Genomic DNA, 21,995 nt, shown 5'->3' with positions numbered 1-21,995 from the left:
TAATTTTTTGTTATCGGTGTTGATATCAGTGTTTCCCCTACAGTAGCTGTTGGTATGCAGACTGGCCTAACATATTTGTTTTTTAGTGTAAAGCAATAACAATACCTACATATTGTTATGTCACAGCATATGTTCTGTGTATGTTTCATTTAGCCTATCATAGAGTTGATTAGACAATTAACAGTTAGACAGCAGGTTCAGTGTTCAGCTTTTTTTGTTGTTGTTTTTTTGGGAGGGGTTTATTAATGTCTGCTGCTTTAGTATTCTCAAGACTTTAAATTATTCATTTGTTTGTATATTATTTTTGATGTAGGAAGTGTGTGAAGTTCTATATTTCATAACTTCAAAAATATATACTGAATGTGTAGAGAGGTACATATTATAAAAACTCACATTTTGGATAATATTGGAACAGGAGGACATTTAAGGGGAAACACTGGATATTATTTGATGGTCCATATCAGTTGTCTTGTTATACTTACAGCGTGTCCATTGAGACGACATATACCAGCTGTTGTGTCACACTTATTTCCATAGAGAGGACATGTACCAGTTACGGAGGGCATCAACTCTGAAGCTGGGGCCAGCAAAGCATCAGTAGGCCAGCAAAAAAATGCACGAAAAGTAACCAACAATTTATTACATCTCTTGTGATGGCTTGTTGTGGGACAGTGAATTACTGTGATCTATTATTCCTCCTTACCACAAATACACTGCATCACAAGTGTGGTTTGGTTTAAAATGGTGGGTCATATCACTTTGTAGCAATCAGATTTCCTTCACACACATAAAAATGAATGACGCTTGAGCTGGTGTCTGAGGTGGTTTGGGTTTGTTATTACTAAAATAAGGTTATGCCAGTTGCTGTCTAGGGCCTGCCTTATGTTTTTTTCTAAAACAGAAATAATAACCTTTCAGAAACTGCCATAAAAGTGTGTTAAATTTTATATCTAGTAACACTACAGTAGATCAAGAATGACAGTGAATGGTGCACATGGCAGGCTCAGTCTTTTCGACTCTTGCAAGAATAAAAGCATGTGACAAACAAACTGGATTACTGCAGTAATTGTCCTAAAACTGAAGTCTGATTTTTATCCAAGTGATAAATAACTGGAGAGTCAGAATTTAGACATAAAAATGTCTGTCTCCAGTTATGGCTGAGATAATGATCAGGGTGCTGTTTTAGGAATAATGCAGAGTTAATCCAACCTTTTCCAATCGTACAATTAAACCCAGTCTAACAAAGTGAATGGTTTGGTAACATTTTATTCATACAGCAGATCTTATTATTTGTCGTTTGCAAATTTCCCAGATAGCGTCATTATTTTGCACAACCATAATGTGAATAAAAGAACTCTTTCAGACGTTATAAGTGGCTCTACAATGTGGTAGAATGAAATGTTACCAGCCATCTCTGACTTTTCCAAGCACATGAAAGTGGGTTCTTTTTCCTTATACTCTCCTGTTTACTTGAGGCCCAGATAACCTCTCTCCTTGTTCCTCCACCAGGCCAACCATACCATAGAATTTGATACAGGATCGGCTCTGGTCCTGACCATTGAGAGCACACTGATCACTGCCTGCTCTTCTGAGTCCCTTGTGAGCAAAGGACACTTCAAGAATTTCTGCATCCGCTTCGCAGAGGGCTTCGAGACCACCTGGGACGACTGGAAGCCTGAAATCCGTGGGGATCTGGTCATGAACGCTTGTGAGTGATTAATTACATTCATACATGTTTCAACAAAGTTTTTTTTACACTAACTCCCATCAAAAGATAAAAGAGCATAACATGCAGGGAAAGGCTCCTCACTGTAAATTATATGGGCTTGTCATAGTGTGATTCATGACCTGACTTCAGTAGGTAGCAACATGTCTGAAATATTGATTTGCTGTTTTCTGCGTTTCTGTGTGTGCTCTGTATACAGGTGTAGTCCCTGATGGTACATATGAAGTATGTTCAAGGACTACGGGGCAGCCCTCTGCAGGCAAGTTCTTTTAACTAAGCTATAGGCCATAAAATATGAATCACACCCTAGAGCTGCAAAGTAAGCTTGAGACTTATGATTGAAAATATTATTTTGCATTAATCTCATCAGCAAACCCCTTCAATTCTTGCTTTCCTTTCCCTGCTGACATCGTCAAAACAGAGAGCAATAGTGCAGGTACCTGGACTCTGAACGTGCTTTGGAAAATGTGCGGTATTGATGTTCACATGGATCCCAACATTGGCAAACGGCTCAATGCTCTGGGCAACACGCTGACATCACTGACAGGCGAGGAGGACATAGACGACATCGCTGACCTGAATTCTGTCAATATGGCAGATCTTTCAGATGAGGACGAGGCTGACCCCATGTCCCCCACCATCCACATGGTTAGTGAATACCTTAACTATTACTTTACTTATAACCATAAACCCCCCCACACACACACATCACAGAAAAAGCTAGCCTGTTTGAACACTTATTTTTTTATTTCTGACAGCAGTAGAGCCAATAGTTTTGTTTTGTGTTTCTTGAAAGTTTACAGGTGTAAACTTTAGACACTGATCAGAAGTACTGAACTGGAGCTGTTGAGATTATCATATGTGCTTGTCATGAGTTAAAGTAATTACACATGTTTGATTATGCATATATTATATTTTTTGTAGAGGTAGATGCAAGTACATATCGGAATGCTAAATACAGCAGACTGTTAAATTAGCTTAGCATAAAGACTGTACACATACTGCCTGGTCCCTTTTAAAGGTAACTAAATTTGCCTATATGCAACAGATTTGTTGCCTGGATACAGTCTCAGCAAGGGTGCCTGGAATGGTCAAGGTGATGACAAGACTCCAGGAACTTCCACATTTTGAGCAGTTTTATGTATATACACAATAGAAATATATCTTTAAAAAACTAATATTAGAAGAAATATCAGCTGCTTCCAGTCTTTATGCTATGCTAACTGACTTCGTTAACTGGTAAGGTAAGCTAACTGGCTGCAGGTTGTTGTTGTTAAATGTATACATTTGGAAGTGTTGTCAATTTTCTAGTCCTCTGCAAGAAAACAAAAACCTACAATTCCCAGAAGGTCATACTCTTCCTTTTTATTATTACATCAATACATCAACATCCTACCTCACATACTGTTAAGCTCCAAAAGGTAAATTGTGACACGACTCGTCCACTCTTCTATCTATCCACCCACTTGTCCCTGCCATTGTTTTCAGAGTCCAGAGAGCCCGTTCAGCCCTCGGCTGACCTTAAGGAAGCGTCTGGTAAACCACATCCTGGGCCTCAGCCCCAGGCCTGAGAGTGTATCTGTCGCAGCTGACAACTTAAACTGTGCATCGCCTCGCCTGCGAGCGGGCAGTGCCAGGGCTCAAAGACCTCTCTCCTGGGCCTGTGTATGTAGTTACCCACAGCGTTAAACTCTTCTCTGGGCTGACAAAATCACTTGGCGTCACATTGCAGTCACCTGCAATGCTGGGCATACTATTCTATGCTTTATTTAAATAACATAGCAATGGAGAATAGTGTTGCGTAGCATTTGCTTTCACTGTCCTCCTCATTAAGCTTCATTGATGGGTTGATGGGTGAAAAGAAATAAATTGGGATTGCACAATCCCCTGTGCCAATAGAGCTTTAATTTCTCTTTCATTTTGAATGGTATGGTGATGGTGGTGATGGTGTTTTTTGTTTGTTTGTTTGTTTTTTGTTTTGGTTTTTATCACTGATCTACATGGGGCCTATTGTAATTACATCATAGCAAAAATGAACCAATTTTAATCAGACACATTTGGGAAGAATGCATTCAGATTTATAGTGTGGTGGAAACACGACTGCTTTTCAGAAATAAATATATTCTGAGCTTTGGTCAGCGGGTTTCATTCATTTTATCTTGAATTCTACCTCATAAATCTGTTTGGGTATTATGAACCAACAGGAGACCATTGACCCCAGAAGACAGATGGTGATGGGGAACCAGGTGATTGATGCTCGAGGGAGGAAGTTCTCCAAGAGAGTGGTGGACATCAGAGAGCTGAATGAACAGGCAAAAGTCATCGATGACCTCAAGTAGGATTTGTTTTTACCTTCTTCATTTGATTCTTCATGGTCTGACGCTAATATTTATCAAAAGTTCAGATGATGTAGAACTGCCTTATATTTAATTGCTCACCTAATAAAACATATCTGCATTCTCTTGTCATCACCACAGGAAATTGGGGGCCAGCGAAGGCACCATCAACCAGGAGATCCAGCGCTATCAGCAACTGGAGTCTGTGGCTGTCAATGACATCAGGAGAGATGTCAGGAAGAAACTGCGTCGCTCCAGCATGAGGGTAAATTCAAATCTATTTACTTTCCCCAATAGGCACTTTGTGTGTCACAGCAATCAGTGCAAAAATGCAGACTGATGCCAGAATGTAGGTCTCAGTTATAGTTTTAAGAGACCTGTTTTTGACTCTTTGTTCTTTACCAGGCGGCCTCTCTAAAGGATAAGTGGGGTCTTGGCTACAAACCAAGTTACAACCGTTCCAAAAGCATCTCAGCAGCAGCAGGCAGACCGCCTCTAAAAAGGATGGACAGACAGAGGTAACTAAAGGGCAGCGGTAGTCGCATTCCCCCTGTATCACATTATCATAGAAATGACACCCTTAAGGGTGCCTTATCCAGCATTTACTGTAAACAAACAAGACCAGCTAACCTCTGTCTCACACCACTTCTGCTATTTGCATTATATGTTTTTGAAACACATTGTCCATTAACCTTTTTGCAAAAAAGCATGTGGTGACTCACTGATTAGAGTGTAGAGGAGAGAAATATGCTTATTTTATTTGTTTACAGTAATTACATAGATATCAGATTTAGTAATGATATTAAAAAGAGACCTCACACTCACACAGACCTTTATGTGATGAAAATGTCTGTGTGGTTAAAATACATAAATAAAATAAATAACTGGAAATAAATCTAATGAATAATAAGGAAAAGGTGTATATTAAAGGAAAGGAACTTTACATTATATCAGTCCCATTAAAATGTATGTTCTGTGTATGTGCATCTCCTCCCACTATACTGACATTTTCCTGTGTCTTTAGTTCCAGAATAGGGGACGTGGACGATTTACCTGATATCCGTGTGGAGGTTTCCTCACCTGGACCCCGAGTCACCTTCAATATCCAGGACACGGTAAATTTACAGTTTTTCTATAGACATGTTCCACAGTCTGTAAAAGTAGGTATGTTCAATAGTCTGCTGTTTTATGTTGACATGTTTGAATATCTTCACCTCATCCTCCATTTCCACATGCATTTATAAGTGTAATGGATCTCCATGCGCTTTTCTTCAATATGTTGGCCGATACATAATCTGTGGATTACAAAAGGCTTTATATGGAGGTGGAGTTGTGCTCTGAGGATGTTTGTTTTGTTCTGTTTTGGATGAGCTCTTTTAATAACTCTTTTGTTCAATTGAAGATTAATAATCAGGCCTTGGATTCTGCAAATGCACCTGTCAGTCCTGGAGAAATATTCAAGGTATATGGTTTAAAAGGTTAAATTTTACAATTTAAAATACCTAACCAACACCGACAAATACTTATGTTTCCTCTTCTCTGTGGTTACCTTGACAGTGCTTATAAGATTTTAAATATATGCTAAATCAAAACAGGATGATGATGAATCATTTGCATAATAAGTTAGTGTTACTCTCCTCTCTGCGTGATTATGATTTACATTCTGATTTGTTTCTGGATTTATACTCATACAGTCATGTTCCAAGTTAGTACACTCTCTTTTATCTATGTTTTTTTTTACATGTCATTTTTTTATTGTGCCATTAGTCGACAGAAATGAGTCAAAAAGATAAAAACGTGAGAACTAGTAAGTACCCCTTAATGCTTTCAGTGCTCAGCAAATTGCCTCCACAAGCTACATCTTCCAAGTTAAAATTCTGTGGCTGGACTTTAAAACAAGCTTTGCATAAGAAAATGCCCAAAAATCTCAATAAACTGAAGCAATGTTGGAAAGAACAGGCCACAAATCCTCCACAAAGAGGGGAGAGACTGATTAAGTTATACAGGAAAGGATTACTTCAAGTTATTGCTTGTAAAGGTGGATCTAAAAGCTACTGAATCTTTTTTTTTTGTTGTTGTTGTTGTTATATAAAAAAAATGGCACGGTGAAAGACTTAATATGTTGTTCTTCTGAAACGATGGGGTACCAACTTTTGTACATGACTGTATGTGTTACCAAATGATGTGTGTTCAGTCCTTATCACTTCTCTCTTATTGGAGCAACACACTGGTATCTCACCACACAAATGCTGAATGCAAGATTGCTATTTTTTGCCTGATTTCATTGATAACCTCAACACAAGTTGAATTTGCTCACATGATAACATAGCTCACCTCTAGATTAGTGTATTGTTAGAATGCTACTTAGTGAATTATAGGACCGCACATTCTCATCCTGTCTTGAAATGGCAAAAAAAATCCCTTTGTTCATTCATTTCTAACATCTACGCATGATTAACAAATGAACCACAGTCTATTACTATTGTTTGTCAAAACTGTATGTCCTCTCTCACCACAGTAGTGTGGGTATATCAACTAAAATACAGATTCAGGTTACAATTGTAGATGAACGTGAGTCCAAGTTTTTAAATGTCTCATTTGAACCATCAGTGTATAAGACAGGAAAGGATTTGGCTTAGCATAGAGACTGAAGTCACAAGAAAAACTGTCTCTGAATAAAAATATTTAAAGTGTGGTTTGGTGTCTTGCACAGTGTTTTTATGTCGTCATCAATAGGTTGCCAGGCAACCAGCAGAAATTCAAGCAGGACTGTGCTTCTTTTATAAATTAAAAAAAAACTCATATACTGTATACTGTACTGGAAAATGTAAAAATGAAAACAGTTCAATAGTTAGTGAGTTAGCTTCCTCCTTTGGGTAAATGATCAAATTCTTTTCACTGCCAATAACCAGTAACCACCCTTTAACGATAACAGATCTAGGCTGTATGACTGAATTTGTTTCAGGTGCATTGAGCAAACGTCAGTAGCAGCCAGCCTCTGTCGATATCCACCTTGGGGATCTGTTGTTCCTATTGACACCTGGTCTTTTTCTCCAGCTGTCGACTTTATTGGGTTTTTTCCACGGTCACCCTCTTGAGAGTGTTTCACCTTTACTCCTGTCGGGATATCACTGTCAGCCTCATCACCCTCCTTGTCTCACACGGTGTCTCTTTCATTCCTCCTCAAAGAAAGTGCATGACCTCTCAGCTCCTCTGAGAACCTTTGCAGCTTGCTAGTGCTCTGTCATTTGACATATGCTCTTAAAACTAGGCTAAATGTCAGAAATCAACAAAAGAAAATACTTTATTAACCACATGTCCAATCTACAGAACACTGCTGTGAGTCTTTTTCTAGCTTCCTATTTAAGACATCAAGTACATTGCTGGATTGATGTCTGTAAGTAGGAAGAGCTTAATGCAGACATAAACTTTGACTTTCTGTCCTTTCCTCAAGTTTCCTGAGGAGACAGATGTGGACATGTTGTCAGTCACCAATGATGAGCCATCCCATCCTCATCATCACCTCCATCTTCATTCTCCATCCGTTAGTGAGGGCCAGCGCTCAGTTTTCAGTGCCCCTGGCACCCCTGCTGTCTTTTCACCCGCAATTCCCTTGCAGCACGACGACATGAGGCGCGACGAGCTGTCCTCTTCCTCCTCCGAAGACTCAGAGAAGGAGGACGAGTTTGAACGCGAGAGACTGCCGAGCTATCGAAGGCACTTGTGAGTAGTCTTATTGTTTTGTTTTTGTTTGTCTTATTCTTAAGATAAATGTTCCATAGGAGGAAACACCATTGAACTCACATTACAATTGCCTGAGAGCTTTTATAAAGCTTTGCAATTCAAAAATCACTAAACAATTCTTTTACTCTTTGTTTTCAGCCAAGCGTCTCACAAGAAGTCCACAGGCTTTTCTGCTGTGACTCAGCTGTTCAGCGAGCGCTGGCCGAGCACACCAGCCAACCGCAGCTTCAGTGGACCAGCAGTTGAAAGAAACATTGACTTTGAACTGGATGTCCGTGTAGAGATTGACAGCGGGAAGTGTGTCCTCCACCCCACTACTCAGCAAGCAGAGCATGAGGACGTTTCTTTAAGGAGGTACGCTGAAATCCACCTGATAACTTCAGAATTTCATTCAGAGTCAGACTGACATTTCCTTCATCATTTTCAAATAGCGTCTCTCATAGAGTCAGATCAAACTTCATTTTCAAATTCCATTTGAATGATTTGCTATATAAAACTTTATGCTGTAGATGTGGAATATCCATGGCAACTTGTCTTCATTGGATACAGAACTTTCTGTATTTGGCTAAGTTAATAAAACACCTTCTCATGAAATAACTCCTCTCCCTGTGGGTTTTATAGGAGCTGTGAACGCAGCCTCAGGAGTCTGGACCAGGAGTCACCCCCCAAAAAGAAGAAACTACAGCCAGCCTACACCTCTACCACCCATCTCCTAGCTGGAAAGAAGTGTCCCTCCTCCCTGCAGACCAAGTCTAACGACATGGAGACCACCGTCTTCTACATTCCAGGAGTAGACGTTAAGGTTAGCATCTCACCTTTGCATCTATAGGTTTCTGCTCTGTGCTGTGGAACGTTTTTTTGTGCTTTAAATAATTAGTACTTTTTCTTTATCTCCAGTTGCACTACAATTCCAAGACCTTGAAGACAGAGTCGCCCAATGCCTCGCGTGGATCCTCACTCCCCCGCACTCTCTCCAAAGAGTCGAAGCTGTATGGTATGAAAGATAGCAGTCCTCCCAACCCTCCCAATGCTGTCCAAAGCAAGACTAACTCGCTCCTACCTCCCCCCCCCCCACCTATTCCATCAGGTACTGAGCATTCCCTCATTTTTAATTGCATGCCCTACCACTATCCATAGTCACCAAGACTAGTGCCGCACCTCTGTGACGTGATGATTTACATCTACACGTGGACCCACCGTTTCAAATGCATGTGATTTCATCCTTAATTTGAAGGCATGACCATAGAGGGCAAATTGATCACATGGGCTCATGAATATTGATGCAAACCACAGAGGGAAAGACACTGAAGGCAGTTTTTAAGACTTTGCTATTAACGAATTTGAAAAAAATAACTTTCAGAAATATTGTAAGTCATATACCAATAGTTGAGGTTATTGGGGACTTTAACCATGTGTCTTTGTAGCCAAAGGTAAGGGCAGCGGAGGAGTAAAGACGGCTAAGCTGTATGCCTGGGTGGCCCTCCAGACTCTACCAGAGGAAATGGTCATCAGCCCCTGTCTGCTGGACTTTCTGGAAAAAGCACTGGAGACTATTCCTATCACCCCCGTGGACAGGAACTACACAGGTTTGTTTGATGAACCACATGGTTTTATGGATCTTTTTCTCAAAGGGACTTTACCGATAACACCTTCCTCTGTGTCTGGCATTCATTGTGAACTTGTTTTGTGCTTACACATACAGCTGTAGCTTCCCAAGAAGAGGACATGGGTCAGTTTGACACGGTTGAGCCGCTGGAGGAGTCTACTACCTCCCTTGTTTCTTCTTCCACATCAGCCTACTCCTACTTCCCTGTTGATGTGGTTGTCTATGTCAGAGTCCAGGTACCAGAGGACAGTTTCACACTGAAATCTTCAACATTAAATAATGACAGTAACAAAAAATAAAAATTTCACTTCAGTCACGTTTCATCATTCATGCATGATTATTGATGCAATATGTATAGCCATGCATTAAGGCAGTTAGACACCTTGACAGCAAATTGAGAATTTCAGACTGTTAATGTCAGTTATTGGGTGTTTCCAGCCCTCTCAGATCCGCTTCAGCTGCCTCCCCATGTCCAGGGTAGAGTGTATGCTCAAACTTCCCTCTCTAGACCTGGTCTTCTCATCGAACCGTGGTGAACTGGAGATCCCAACAGGAGCCCACCCCGCTGATGGATCTCACCCCCCCTCCTCCACTCCACCGGGGCAGCATATCCCCAAACCACCTCCCAGCAAAGGTCTGCAGATCTGTGATGCATCATTTTGTTTTAGCAGACCAATAGTGCTCTCATGTGTGAAGAGAGATTTGAAGAGCAAAATATTTGAAGTCAAAATTCCAAATCGCTATCACACACCGTGGACATTTCTATTAGCTGTCACTCCATGAAAGTCTGGTCCCTGTGTGATTTAATGTTGCTCACAGCTTCTATCTCTACTTCTTATTGCCATATCCTGTGTCTTCTGCTATTCCTTACGTTTTTTGCTATGTCACAGTTCATTTCAGGTATTATTTTTTACAGTCTAGTCACATTTACACTAAATGTACAGTTTGCTCTAAAGCCAAAGGGGGATTGGCTGGGTATTAATATTACATTATTACTTTAATATTCATGTGAAGCTTTAAATTTTCAGCAGTTCAGTGAACTGCAGACAGTTGCTCTGCTCTAATTACTGTAACTTACTGAAAATGCAACTTTATCATGATCATGTTTTAGTAGATTAAAACCTACTCTTTGTGACTGCTTTGTTTTTACTCCCCTCCATGCATACCCTTCTGCATCCTTTCAGCATCTCCGTTGCTTGGGAGCCCTCTGGGCAGGAGCCGCCACAGCAGCAGCCAGTCCGACCTCACTGGCCCCCCCAGTAACTCCTCAGGCCTCAGCTTCACAGCATGCATGTCTGACTTTTCCCTCTACGTCTTCCACCCCTATGGCGCCGGAAAGCAGAAATCTGCTGTCACAGGCCTGCCTCCGGGCCCAGGGCCATTAGGTAAGGAAAGTTTTGTAATATTCTAATGTGCTAATAATATGGGGATAGAATGTTTAATAAAAATGGTGTCTAATGTTACTGCTGATAGGCTTCCTCTTACTCTGTGAGTTCTTTAAAAAACATTAACATAAGCTATGTCTGGTGTAGATACTAGTATAAGAAATCCACTTAATGCTCAAATTAAATTATTATCTTTCACTAGTTACTAATTGTTACAGGACAGAGAGATTAAAATTAAGTGAAACTTTAATGTTATGACCATTATGTTTTTTTTTTTAAAGGTACAGTAGACGAGGAGCCGTCCTCAGTAACAGGAAGGAAAGATTCTCTGAGTATCAACCTGGAGTTTGTAAAGGTCAGCTTATCCAGGATGAGGCGAACTGGATGCCCCACGTTCATCGAAAGCTTCATTCCTGGCAAAAGTGGCAAAATGGACACCACCCTCATCAACATCTCAGGTATGCGGTCAGAAATAATTGGTTGACATTTTATCTGTTAAGTGTTTTTTTAAGGAACAGCACATAATTTACTTAATTATATATAATTATAAGTTTGTAGAAGTAGAGTAAGTCAATAAAGCACTGAGAGGTTTTTGCAGTTTCAGCTTAAGACCATCATTATGAGCAGTTTGAGGTGTAAAGCTGTCCAATTCACCAAGGCTTTGAGAGTGTACTCCAAGAAATGTTTGTTTTTTCTTATTGTGAGTGCTACCTAAGTTGTTCATTAATTAATTATAGTCCCCCAGCATTTGAAAGGACACTGAGGGCACATTGAAGATAACCTTGAATTCAGGGTGCACAAGTGCTTAGTCCCACTTGTAGGTTTATGGAAACATTTAAAAGGATGTCTAGCAGCTAAACAAAAATGTATTGTTCTTCTCTTAGCTGTGTGTGACATCGGCTCGGCTTCTTTCAAGTACGACATGAGACGACTTAGTGAGATCCTGGCCTTCCCAAGAGCCTGGTACAGACGAAGTATTGCCAGACGCCTTTTTCTCGGAGACCAGACAATCAACCTACCAGGTGAATATTTGTTCGCACGTGCTTTGCTATGCTTTGGGTTTGTTTATTGAGCAAAACATACATAAGTGTGGTGTGTTTACACCACTCTACTCTTTTGAAGAACATAACTGCCTTAGCTGAATCTGTGCCAAAATGAGAACAGTAATTGTGCCCAGCTCTTTGTAAAATTTCTGCTTTTATGTGGCATCGAACAGAGTGAACAGCGAGCATCTCTGCACCTCTGACAAAGCTCTTCTGTTCATGTGCTTTTCCAGAATGCTTTCTGTCTGACTTTTGTCTGAAAGTAGTACTGAACATGGCCTTGAAGTAAAATAAATAATATTGACAAAAACAGGGAAAAGTTTTTACCATACGCGGAAATGCACAAGTAGATTTTTGATTGTTCAAACGTGTCTGCCTCCGTCTGTCTACTAACCTCTACAGGCTGAGCTTGTTTTCATTTTTAATATCCCATCTTGCTGACCTTCCTTCAGCCAACATTTCCTCCCACTGCTCCATGTTGACATTTCCAAGGCTGTACGTAACTTCCACCTCTCAACCTTTACCTTGCTTCAGCCTCTGGCCCCGCCACCCCTGACTCAGCTGAAAACATCACCCAGCATCTGTCCCCTGAGTCCAGCCGCAAAGCCTACTGGAGGACGTGGGATGGCAGCTCCGGGACACAGCACATGCCTCAGTCCCCCAATGTCTTTTCAGAGCACTCAACTGGAAGCAACATGTCCCCTGGCGGTCTGGGCCACCTCAAATCCCCTGCACCTGTTCGCACCAGGAGCGTGTCTGATTCCTCCGCTCCTAGGAGAGGTAATTACTCTTGCTGTTTCACAACAGAACTCAAAAACTGTCACATTTTTGCCAAAAAGCTACATTTCAGAGTGAACATTGCTATTGAAAACGTCTAATTTTAAAGGACATTGTACAAACCCACAAGAGAAGATGGAAAATAACCATAATAACCTTTTTCTCCTAATCTTTATTCACTCTCCTCTAGATTCAGTGACAAAAACATCAACTCCTTCCTTCAGTAAAAATGGCAAAGCTGCAGGTCAGCAGGGGTCACCATGGGAGACATTGGTGGTGTTCGCCATCAACTTGAAACAGCTCACCGTCCAAATGAACATGAGCAACGTCATGGGAAACAATACGTAAGTTCTCACATGATTTGTACAGTGTACCTAGTGTACACTCAGTTGACTGTTACATCAGAATTTTTAAAAATTAATGTAAAGAAAACGGTGACAGAGATAAAATTGGAAGCACAGTTTAAATTTTCTCTAAGAATCTTTACATTTTTCACAGCTTTATCCCTTTTGGAAACAAACATTCAGAACCTTTTCTGCAGAAATATAGCAGATGATGCAATAGTTAATAAATATTTATACACAAACAGACATCTGCATCATTTTCACCCTCAGGGCTCGTGCACACAAATCCTCTGAGTTTTGCTACCAGCCTCAAATTTAAATCTGGAATTAAACATTCTGCCAAATGAGTCTAGGAGGGATTCATGTCACCCATGACAGCTGCATGAAATGAAATAAAAACCTAGAAAAAACTTTTTTCAATGAAAGATTGCCTAATTACAGCAATAATGGTGACTGGAAAACACAGCTTTAGTGTGCATGGCAATTGGTGGAGTAAGTAAAGGTAAAAATCTAAGTGTATAATGTAATTGACCACTCCTCCTGAGCAAAGTCAGGATCATTTGTTTACATTTGTGTAATTGGCTGCTACAGTGCTGTTTAAATGCCTCTAGGGTGTCTCAATTCAGCTGCTACTCTTATATTTCCAGCTACACTTGATCATCGTCTGACACTTCAACTCCTATGGCCTTTCATCACCTACTCTTATGGGCGCAATACATTTCATAAACTCTGTTATATTTCAGCCACTGCGACTTGCTGTCTTTCCAACTTTGAGTTAACTTTTCCGTTAACACAGAAGTGCAGAAAATCCTGCTGAATCAGTGACAAACACAACACCCGATAACTAAAGCAGCACTTTTTCATGAGCTCTGCCTCATCATAAAGTTAAAAGTTGTCTTCCACTCTGGAAATCTGTGAGCTCTCTGAGCAACACACACATCACACACACACACACACACACACACGTCTCCTGCCTCTTTTTCAGAAAGAGACAGGAGATGTGACTAACCATTAATGCAGGTGCTATAATTCATGTATTTGAGTTATAGCAAATAGCCTAACAATATTAAGTTGGTACATTTAATAACACACAAGGTGAAGTAAGCAAGTTAGTCTAATAAAGTTGATATGTTGACGTGTCAATCAAATTCAGCACTCAAGATTTGTTGGTCTTTTTCTTTTGAGTTAGCTGTGTTTATTCCCAGGTCAGTCCTTGCGATGAGTCATTCATGTTTCATAGAGAGCACTTCTACATTATTCAGCAGTGTTTCAGGAGCTCTCACAGTTATGTTTGCCCCTGCAGCTGGACGACCAGTGGCCTGAAGAGTCAGGGTCGACTGTCTGTCGGAAGCAACCAGGACCGAGAAATCAGCATGTCTGTTGGCCTCGGCCGCTCCAAGCTCGACTCCAAGGGCGGGGTGGTGGGTGGCAATATAGACGTGAACACCCTGGGGATGGTCGGTAAGTAAACAATGCATCCACTTTTCAGACATCTGGTGTTTTTCTGCAACTCATTAGTAGCTCTTGTTGTAGCAGAGTGTAAACTGTGGAGCAGAGCCAGAGTTCAGTGCAGATTTTTCACACATTCTCTCACATTTTACAGATATTTACTTTTTTTTATATATTGCATCTGACATAGGACATATTTAAATGTTGCATTGTAAATAGATTGTAAGTTTGTATTTCTTTATATCTTTGCATATGGATATTACTTTGCTGTAAATCTCCTTTTTTGGTGCAGAAGAATTGTTGGTCTCATTAAATCCCAGACAACTTGAAACCCAAAACGCTATTGGGTTCTGAGTGCTTTTGAAAGATGGATGACATAAGCACTGCACTGTCCATGAATGCCTAGCCAGAGCTGAAATGGACAGAAAGCTCATGCTGTACATGCTTTTTTAATGTAGTTTGTAATGTAGAGCCACGCACAAAGCAAGTGTTATGTCCTGTTAAGACAAGAAATAATCATATGTCAGAGATGTTGTATATAGTAACATATGGGCATCAGGGAGCCTCTGTTAATATGATGGATATGCGATGTGGTGATGGTGGGAGGGTCTGGCTATTTGAGACGGTAGACGTTTGCTGTAGTTCCTTCTTTAATCACTGTTATTACCTTGTTTCTGTAATAGTGGCCACTTAGTGATACCGTGCGAATCACCTTGCATCTGTCTTCCAGCCCACATTTCTGAACATCCCAACCAGCAACCCAGCCATAAGATCCAAATTACCATGGGGTCGACAGAGGCGCGAGTGGATTACATGGGCTCTAGCATCCTGATGGGTGTGTTCAGTAATGCTGACCTACGGCTCCAGGACGAATGGAAGGTCAACCTGTGCAGTGTCGACACCAGCCTATCAGAGAAAAGGTATGAAACGATGATATATAAATATATCAGTGAATGACACCAGATTAGCAGTTTTCTTTAATGCACACTCTACTGTCTTTGTATCGTGCTAGTTTAATTATCTCCTCAATCATCTCTTTCCCACCATCACTTCTTCCCTCTCCATCTTTTCTCCTCATTGTTTTCCCAGTGAGATCTTCATCCATGGAGACTTGCAGTGGGACATTTTCCAGGTGATCATTTCACGCTCCACCACACCAGACCTCATCAAGATCGGCATGAAGCTGCAAGAGTTTTTTACTCAGCAGTTCGACACCAGCAAGCGGGCCCTTTCCACCTGGGGGCCTGGCCCCTACCTGCCCCCAAAAACCCCCGTCATCAATGCTGAGAAAGGAGCAGCTGAGCTTTGTAAGCACGCCTTTTATATACTGCTGGGTGAAATATTTAGTGCAGACTGCAGCATAAGAAGCTATGCACAGCAAGTGTCTTTGGCAATCCTGCTGCTTATAGAAAGCGAAATGATTTGTAATTCAGATGAGCTTAATTTGTGTACCACTTTTTGAGAGGGTCGTGCAACGACTGAATATGATAGAACATGCTTATGAAATAATTGAAAACAAAAAGCTGGAGCTGCACACATGTAAAAGGACAAAAACAACAAAATAAACAAAACTGATCCCGCTGGTACTGACAACATGCCTCATGTTCCATTCAGGATTGATTCATCTGCCTACACCCCCCCCCTCTTGCTTCTTATTTTGTGTTTCCAAACCCTCTTTGTCACACAGACATGGATGCGGCCCACCACCGCCACTGGCCCGGGGTGCTGAAGGTAATCGCCGGCTGCCACATCTCCCTCTTCCAGATGCCTTTGCCCGAGGACGCCGTGCAGCTGGGTGGTTCAATGAGCCTCCATGGCAATCACATGACCCTGGCGTGCTTCCATGGGCCCAACTTCCGCTCCAAGTCGTGGGCTCTGTTCCACCTGGAAGAGCCCAACATTGCCTTCTGGACAGAGGCACAGAAGATCTGGGAGGACAGCGAGCCAAAATGTTAATTTCAAAGCCTTTGATTGTTTGTTTGTTTTTTTTTGACTAGACCCTGACTATCAAAAAATTACAAATAGTATAATAATGCTCATAATAGTCATTAGTTACATAAGATTTGATAACTGATCTTTGTTTCTGTTACATCCAGGCTCCAAAGATGAGTCCACCTACATTGTCCAAACACTGGATTTCCATCTTGGTCATAACACCATGGTGACCAAACCCTGTGGTGCCCTCGAAAGCCCCATGGCCACCATTACCAAAATAACTCGCCGGAGGCACGAAAACCCTCCGCATGGAGTCGCCACTGTCAAAGAATGGTTTAGCTACGTCACTGCCATGAGGAATGAAGGTAACCGGTCCTGTAGCCTTGCATAAGTACGAGAATGCACAAAGCGTACATTTGGTGGTTCTGCTGTGATCAGCTCATAGTATCTGCTGAATCTGAGAGTAGCAGCGCTCTCTTTTCCCCAAATATGAAACCTGTAAGCTTCACCGTGTGGACATCACTGGGATCATTTGTAGATCAGGTTTTGTCATGGTGTCTGCCTGTGAATGTTAATATACAGTTGAATTTTAAGCCAAATCAAATGGGAATTTTCATAGTGGGAACTTTTAATTAAAACCTAATTTTTCCAGCTGTAGTTTTTGATTCTTTTTACTTTGGAATCTCACTATAAATTATTGCAGCCTACATACAGAAACGGGAACTGGCAACTGAATGTAAATGGTTGATTCAAACATCAAACTTTTCTTAACTTCAGACAGCTCCAACTAAAAGAAGACAGCCCGAGAGCTACTTTCTGCCTTGCAGCTTTAGCTTGTTATCTTAAATGTAAAATAGGTGCAGATAGTCTTTAACGGCGCTGAAAAGCAGAGAAGTGTGAACATGACCTTAAACTCTAAAGAGTCTTGACACGTCTTATCTCTTGTTTCAGAGTTAAACTTGCTCAGGAATGTAGAAGCCAACAACCAGGAGAGTGGAGCGGCTGCCAAAAGCTCCAGTCTGCTGAGCAGCTTCCGCAGCTACAACCATGAAACGGAGACCATCTTTGCCCTTCCCAGAATGCAGCTGGACTTTAAGTCCATCCACGTACAAGATCCAGATGAACCTTGTCTGACAGGTACTCCACAAAGTAATGAAAAGGCGCATCAAGGCAATAAGCCGTGTTGTTGGAAGTGTTTTCATGCTCTGTTTTTGAAGTCAAACTGTAAACTCTCATCACGTTGGTCTGTAAATATGGTGGAAACCTTTGCCCCTGTCCAACATAACCTCAGCACAATTGTATTAACTTTACTGCACACCTCATATTTTATTTGTACAAAGAAAGTTTGTTCTCTTCTCGTATAAAACAGTGTCTGCTATGAGGGGAACAGTTACACATTTTGGGAATATACTTATTTACTTTCTTTGCCATTTTACGGCACAGTCAGATCAAAATTAGCTTCCCAGCCATTGCTATGTGAAAGGGGTGAGATGCATTCGCCTCCAGGTGCGAATTGAATCGTCTTCTTCGCTTCGCTCCAGACGATTTGAAAGACGGGGTGTGACCGATATTTCATTCAGGAAATAATGATTGTTTATATTGTTGTTTTAGGCAGGGAGGAATGCTGTGAGGACAGTGATTGATGATAAAACGCTGTTTAGTTTACAACTTTGTGAATAGCTTTTGTCAGCCTGTGCTAGTTCTGCAGGTTATGTTTACAGCCATTCTCACATTATTTTCTTTTTTCCTGTTCTAATTATATTATAATAACTTAAGACAACCAGCCACTTTTTGTTGTTGCTGTAGGGTTTCTGTTTGGATTAAACAAACAGTATTTAATTTGATGATTAGTGAGCCAGGCTCGCTCGTTGCCCCTGTTCTCAGGCTTTATGTCAAGCTAAACTAAGCCACAGTTTCCTATTGAGTGTACAGGTCTAAAAGTTGGAACCTTCTTATCAAAAGTCTACAATGAAGTTGTGGGTAAATAAGCTTTTTTCCGATTTTGTTCCAGACTCGAACAGCAAACCCAAAGTGGAGTGCAGCGTTGTGACAGAATTCACTGACCACATCTGTGTCACCATGGACGCTGAGCTCATCATGTTCCTCCACGACCTGGTGTCAGCCTACCTGAAGGAGAAGGAGAAAGGTTTGTCTCTATAACTTTGATTCAGTCATGGCAGGCAAATGCTCTGTGGAACACACGCATCCATATCAAGTGCAACACTGGAAAAGTATAGTATTCAATACTGAAAATGGCGCTTCCGAGTTCCAAATAGGCTTTGTACTGCACATCACAAAGTGAGTCATCAACTATCCAGGGCAAAATAACAAAATGAACAACATCTGTCTGCCTCTGTACCTGCAAGGCTGTTTTATGCTGCTGGACACATTTTGGAGAGCAGCAGGAAGTGCAGGCAGCTGAGTGTTATTTTCACACACAGCGAGGAGGTCACAGAGCCCGATGCAGGCAGCATTTTAATGGGTTTCCTATTGTCACGGAGGAGCAAATTAGCACTCTCTATGCCGACAACCTCGCATTCTTCGTGACAATTAAAAAAGCACCACTATTTTGTTCTGTTGGTTCTGCAGCTGAGCAGAAAGAGAAAAGAGACAAGCGGTGAAGATTTTCATCAGTGTTTGATTAATCCTGATTAATTGAAGTCAGGCAGATGGGTATTTGAATGTGAATAGAGGTGTGATCTATACTATCAAGGTGTCAACAGGGCTTTGAGGGATATTAATGAATGTTTGTTGTGCTCAGCTTCTCTGAGGTTGTGTGTTCGCCATGATAAAATGAAAACACGAAGGCAGCGGAGGATTTGAAACATTGTTCTTGCCTTTCTTCCTCTCCCTATGCTTCCTCAGCCCTTTTTGCTCCACGGATGTACGCGGCGCGCCCTGGCCAGAAGAGCCCCACCGCCTTGCACGACGACAGCTCCTCGGACAAGGACAAGGACGAGTGCATCAACTACACCACAGTGGACTGGAGGGAGTTTGCGTGTAACACGTGGCACTTGGAGCCGACTCTCAGGTCAGCTCCGCTCCACCACATCTCAGACATTTGGAGTGTTTTTCCTTTTTTCCTGTGTGTTAACAGACGCACACGCTTTTGTATGACGGAGTCAAATTGAGTCACAGCGCTCATTCATGAATAATGCTCATTTGAAATTGGCCAAGGAGAAAATAGAAGTGCATTTGTGACACTGGAAACTGTTTCACTCCTCATTACAACGTGGCCACATCAGACTTTACAATGACGCACGGAGCAAATGTACAAATGCAAGAACAAAAGGCTGACGTGCATCTTTGTATATGAATACAAAAAAATTTAAATGCAAGCAATTGTAAACCAAAACCTTTTCACTTAGAGTGAGTTGGTGTCCTGCATTGTACTATTAATTCTAGAAATAGAATAAATAATACATCTGTCACATGGTGGAATCACCTTATACAGATGTTGTATAAGGTGTAATAAGCTCTAAAAGTAAGAGTAAAACATAATGTGGAGGTCTACTAACGTTTTGACATGTGAGCAGTATAAAATCACCATTTTACAAGAATTACACATACAAGAATAATTATCTTGTACTTTCTGAAATGATGTCAACAATGACTAAACATTTGTTCTGTCCTCAGGCTCATCTCCTGGACGGGACGTAAGATTGACCCCGTGGGCGTAGACTACATCTTGCAGAAGCTCGGCTTCCATCACGCCAGAACAACAATTCCCAAGTGGCTGCAGAGGGGCGTGATGGACCCGCTGGACAAGGTGCTGTCAGTGCTGATCAAGAAGCTGGGCACCTACCTGCAGGACGAGAAGGACAAGAAAGGCCGCGACAAAGAGGAACACTGAAGAACAAAAGCTGTGCTTATGTTTTCGCCAGGTCACAAACACTGGATTACTGTATGACAATGGCCACTACTGTACTACGTCAAACCACCCACTTGCTAAAACCCTGTGAATTTCAGCGTAGTTGTTTACCGTGCATGTCACTAACAGCTCTGACTGAAGAGTTTTGCACCATTTTTATTTTCTGTATATTTTGAACAACGTAGCAAATGCTTGCATTACTTGCTTTAATGGTAAAACCTCCGCCTCTTTTACCTGTTGTAAGTGACCCCACTGGAATTGCGTGCAAGTTTATTTTAAGGCTTTCCAATATTTCATGAGAAATGATTTCTTAAACCATTGCCTTTTCTTTGTTTCCCATGGAACACGTGGTAGAATATGCTTTATGAATTACATAGTGTAGATATTTATGAACATTTCAGTGGTAATGTCCTTGATTTGTTTTATTTTTCATTTTGACATGAACAAACAAACACTGGCAGGTTACAGCACAGCATTCACTCAGTAATATGAGAATGAAATGAACTTGTAATTATTAATTAGAACCGAAATCATTATTTATGGGTATGTGAAATGCAAAGTCCATAACATGTAATTAGCTTGGTGTGTCAAGCTTATTTTTTGTCTTTTTTTAATCCATTCAGTAGAACCAGTGTACATAATGAAATTCCTTAAATGTGTTGATTTCCTAACTTAATAAAAAAATGCTGTCATTGAATTTTAGACTGAGCTAGGGTCTTTTAATTTTGGGCTGATCTGTGGCTTATATTTAAAGGAGCTCTTATCGAATAACTTTTGGTTGCATTCTGGGAAGTTGAGTGTTTTTGAAGCTTAACCTGTGAAAGAGACTACAAATCAATACACTGCTACTTTAAACAATCTTGCCTCTTGTGAAATCACCCGTGAGTTTCCCCTTTAATGCTGCTCAGGTTCTGTATGTGGCACTCTTGTCATCTAAAAGCTTTTACTGCTCATTTTCCGATCTGTGAAATGCAACACAAACAGTGTTGTCAGCCAGCAGTTTAGGACTTCACATGAAACTTTAAGTAACTGAAGTATGTTGTCTTCTTTTTTTTCTAAATGCTTTATATACTGTAATTTGAAACAAAGCTTTAAGAATATCAGCTGTAATATTTGTTTTGCTTTTGTTCTGGGTTTTTAGGTTAATTAATGACAATTACTGCAATTGTAAGCTTCACTTAGTGATTTGTAACAGCTTCTGTGAGGTTCCTCCAGTGCTTGTCAGGCTTTTGCTAATACAGCACTCTGACTGTAAGACGCCCTCCACCAGCGCTAATCTCCTCCACTGCGATATCCCCTCTCACCATGAGCCATGTTCCACTTTTGGTTCCACGCCACGGTTTTGCATTTTTGATGGTGCGTCGGAGGGTGAAGGAAAACGCGGTGGCACTGTGGAGAGGAAGGGAGCCGCGGCTTTCCTCTGTGATGTCTGCTGTGAGATTACAGCAGTGTCACCTGAGGAAAGTCAGACAGCTCAGTGTGGGAGCACACTCAAGTTTGTGCTCTTGCTTTGCCACGGCCAGATATTATTTTTGACTCTTATTCTCTCTGCTGCACAAGCTTTCCTTTGAAGCAATTTCTGTTTTACATATTGTTGCGCACTACTCTCTTATTTCCTCCACTTCACAGAGCTACAGTACAGTACAGCATGCACTTCAACATAAAAGCCAAGTCGGTGACCAGTAGATGGAGTCAAAAGCCAGTTGTCCTGAAGGCTGGACTCCTTAATGACTCTTCAGCTCCCTACAGTATACTGTCATGCTACTGAATTATAAAATA

General features: G+C 41.2%; 1 protein-coding gene across 10 annotated transcripts in view; it reads left to right on the top strand.

The window, feature by feature from the left end:
- kiaa1109 (KIAA1109 ortholog) overlaps positions 1-20,918 on the top strand; it is a 62,924-nt gene extending 42,006 nt beyond the window's left edge. For 2 of the 10 annotated variants that reach the window (XM_026354879.1, XM_026354878.1), the window contains exons 60-90: positions 538-624; positions 1,510-1,708; positions 1,926-1,985; positions 2,148-2,374; positions 3,215-3,391; positions 3,931-4,061; positions 4,204-4,327; positions 4,468-4,580; positions 5,087-5,177; positions 5,465-5,524; positions 7,517-7,785; positions 7,945-8,160; positions 8,428-8,608; positions 8,704-8,893; positions 9,231-9,392; positions 9,509-9,648; positions 9,851-10,046; positions 10,597-10,797; positions 11,079-11,255; positions 11,682-11,819; positions 12,375-12,620; positions 12,808-12,961; positions 14,265-14,422; positions 15,141-15,330; positions 15,500-15,717; positions 16,098-16,361; positions 16,507-16,710; positions 17,297-17,482; positions 18,357-18,491; positions 19,211-19,376; positions 19,982-20,918. In XM_026354879.1, the coding sequence (XP_026210664.1) occupies positions 538-624; positions 1,510-1,708; positions 1,926-1,985; positions 2,148-2,374; positions 3,215-3,391; positions 3,931-4,061; positions 4,204-4,327; positions 4,468-4,580; positions 5,087-5,177; positions 5,465-5,524; positions 7,517-7,785; positions 7,945-8,160; positions 8,428-8,608; positions 8,704-8,893; positions 9,231-9,392; positions 9,509-9,648; positions 9,851-10,046; positions 10,597-10,797; positions 11,079-11,255; positions 11,682-11,819; positions 12,375-12,620; positions 12,808-12,961; positions 14,265-14,422; positions 15,141-15,330; positions 15,500-15,717; positions 16,098-16,361; positions 16,507-16,710; positions 17,297-17,482; positions 18,357-18,491; positions 19,211-19,376; positions 19,982-20,198 (5,277 nt within the window). In that variant the 3' untranslated portion in view covers positions 20,199-20,918. The remainder of the gene's footprint in view (positions 1-537; positions 625-1,509; positions 1,709-1,925; positions 1,986-2,147; positions 2,375-3,214; positions 3,392-3,930; positions 4,062-4,203; positions 4,328-4,467; positions 4,581-5,086; positions 5,178-5,464; positions 5,525-7,516; positions 7,786-7,944; positions 8,161-8,427; positions 8,609-8,703; positions 8,894-9,230; positions 9,393-9,508; positions 9,649-9,850; positions 10,047-10,596; positions 10,798-11,078; positions 11,256-11,681; positions 11,820-12,374; positions 12,621-12,807; positions 12,962-14,264; positions 14,423-15,140; positions 15,331-15,499; positions 15,718-16,097; positions 16,362-16,506; positions 16,711-17,296; positions 17,483-18,356; positions 18,492-19,210; positions 19,377-19,981) is intronic. The other 8 variants (XM_026354883.1, XM_026354882.1, XM_026354881.1 and 5 more) reach the window with 8 other exon arrangements.
- The last annotated feature ends 1,077 nt before the right edge of the window (positions 20,919-21,995 follow it).

Source organism: Anabas testudineus, chromosome 12, assembly GCF_900324465.2.
Source record: "Anabas testudineus chromosome 12, fAnaTes1.2, whole genome shotgun sequence".
Taxonomy (NCBI): domain Eukaryota; kingdom Metazoa; phylum Chordata; class Actinopteri; order Anabantiformes; family Anabantidae; genus Anabas; species Anabas testudineus.
The sequence above is the reverse complement of the archived record's forward strand: the minus strand, read 5'-3'. Positions and strand labels throughout refer to the sequence as shown.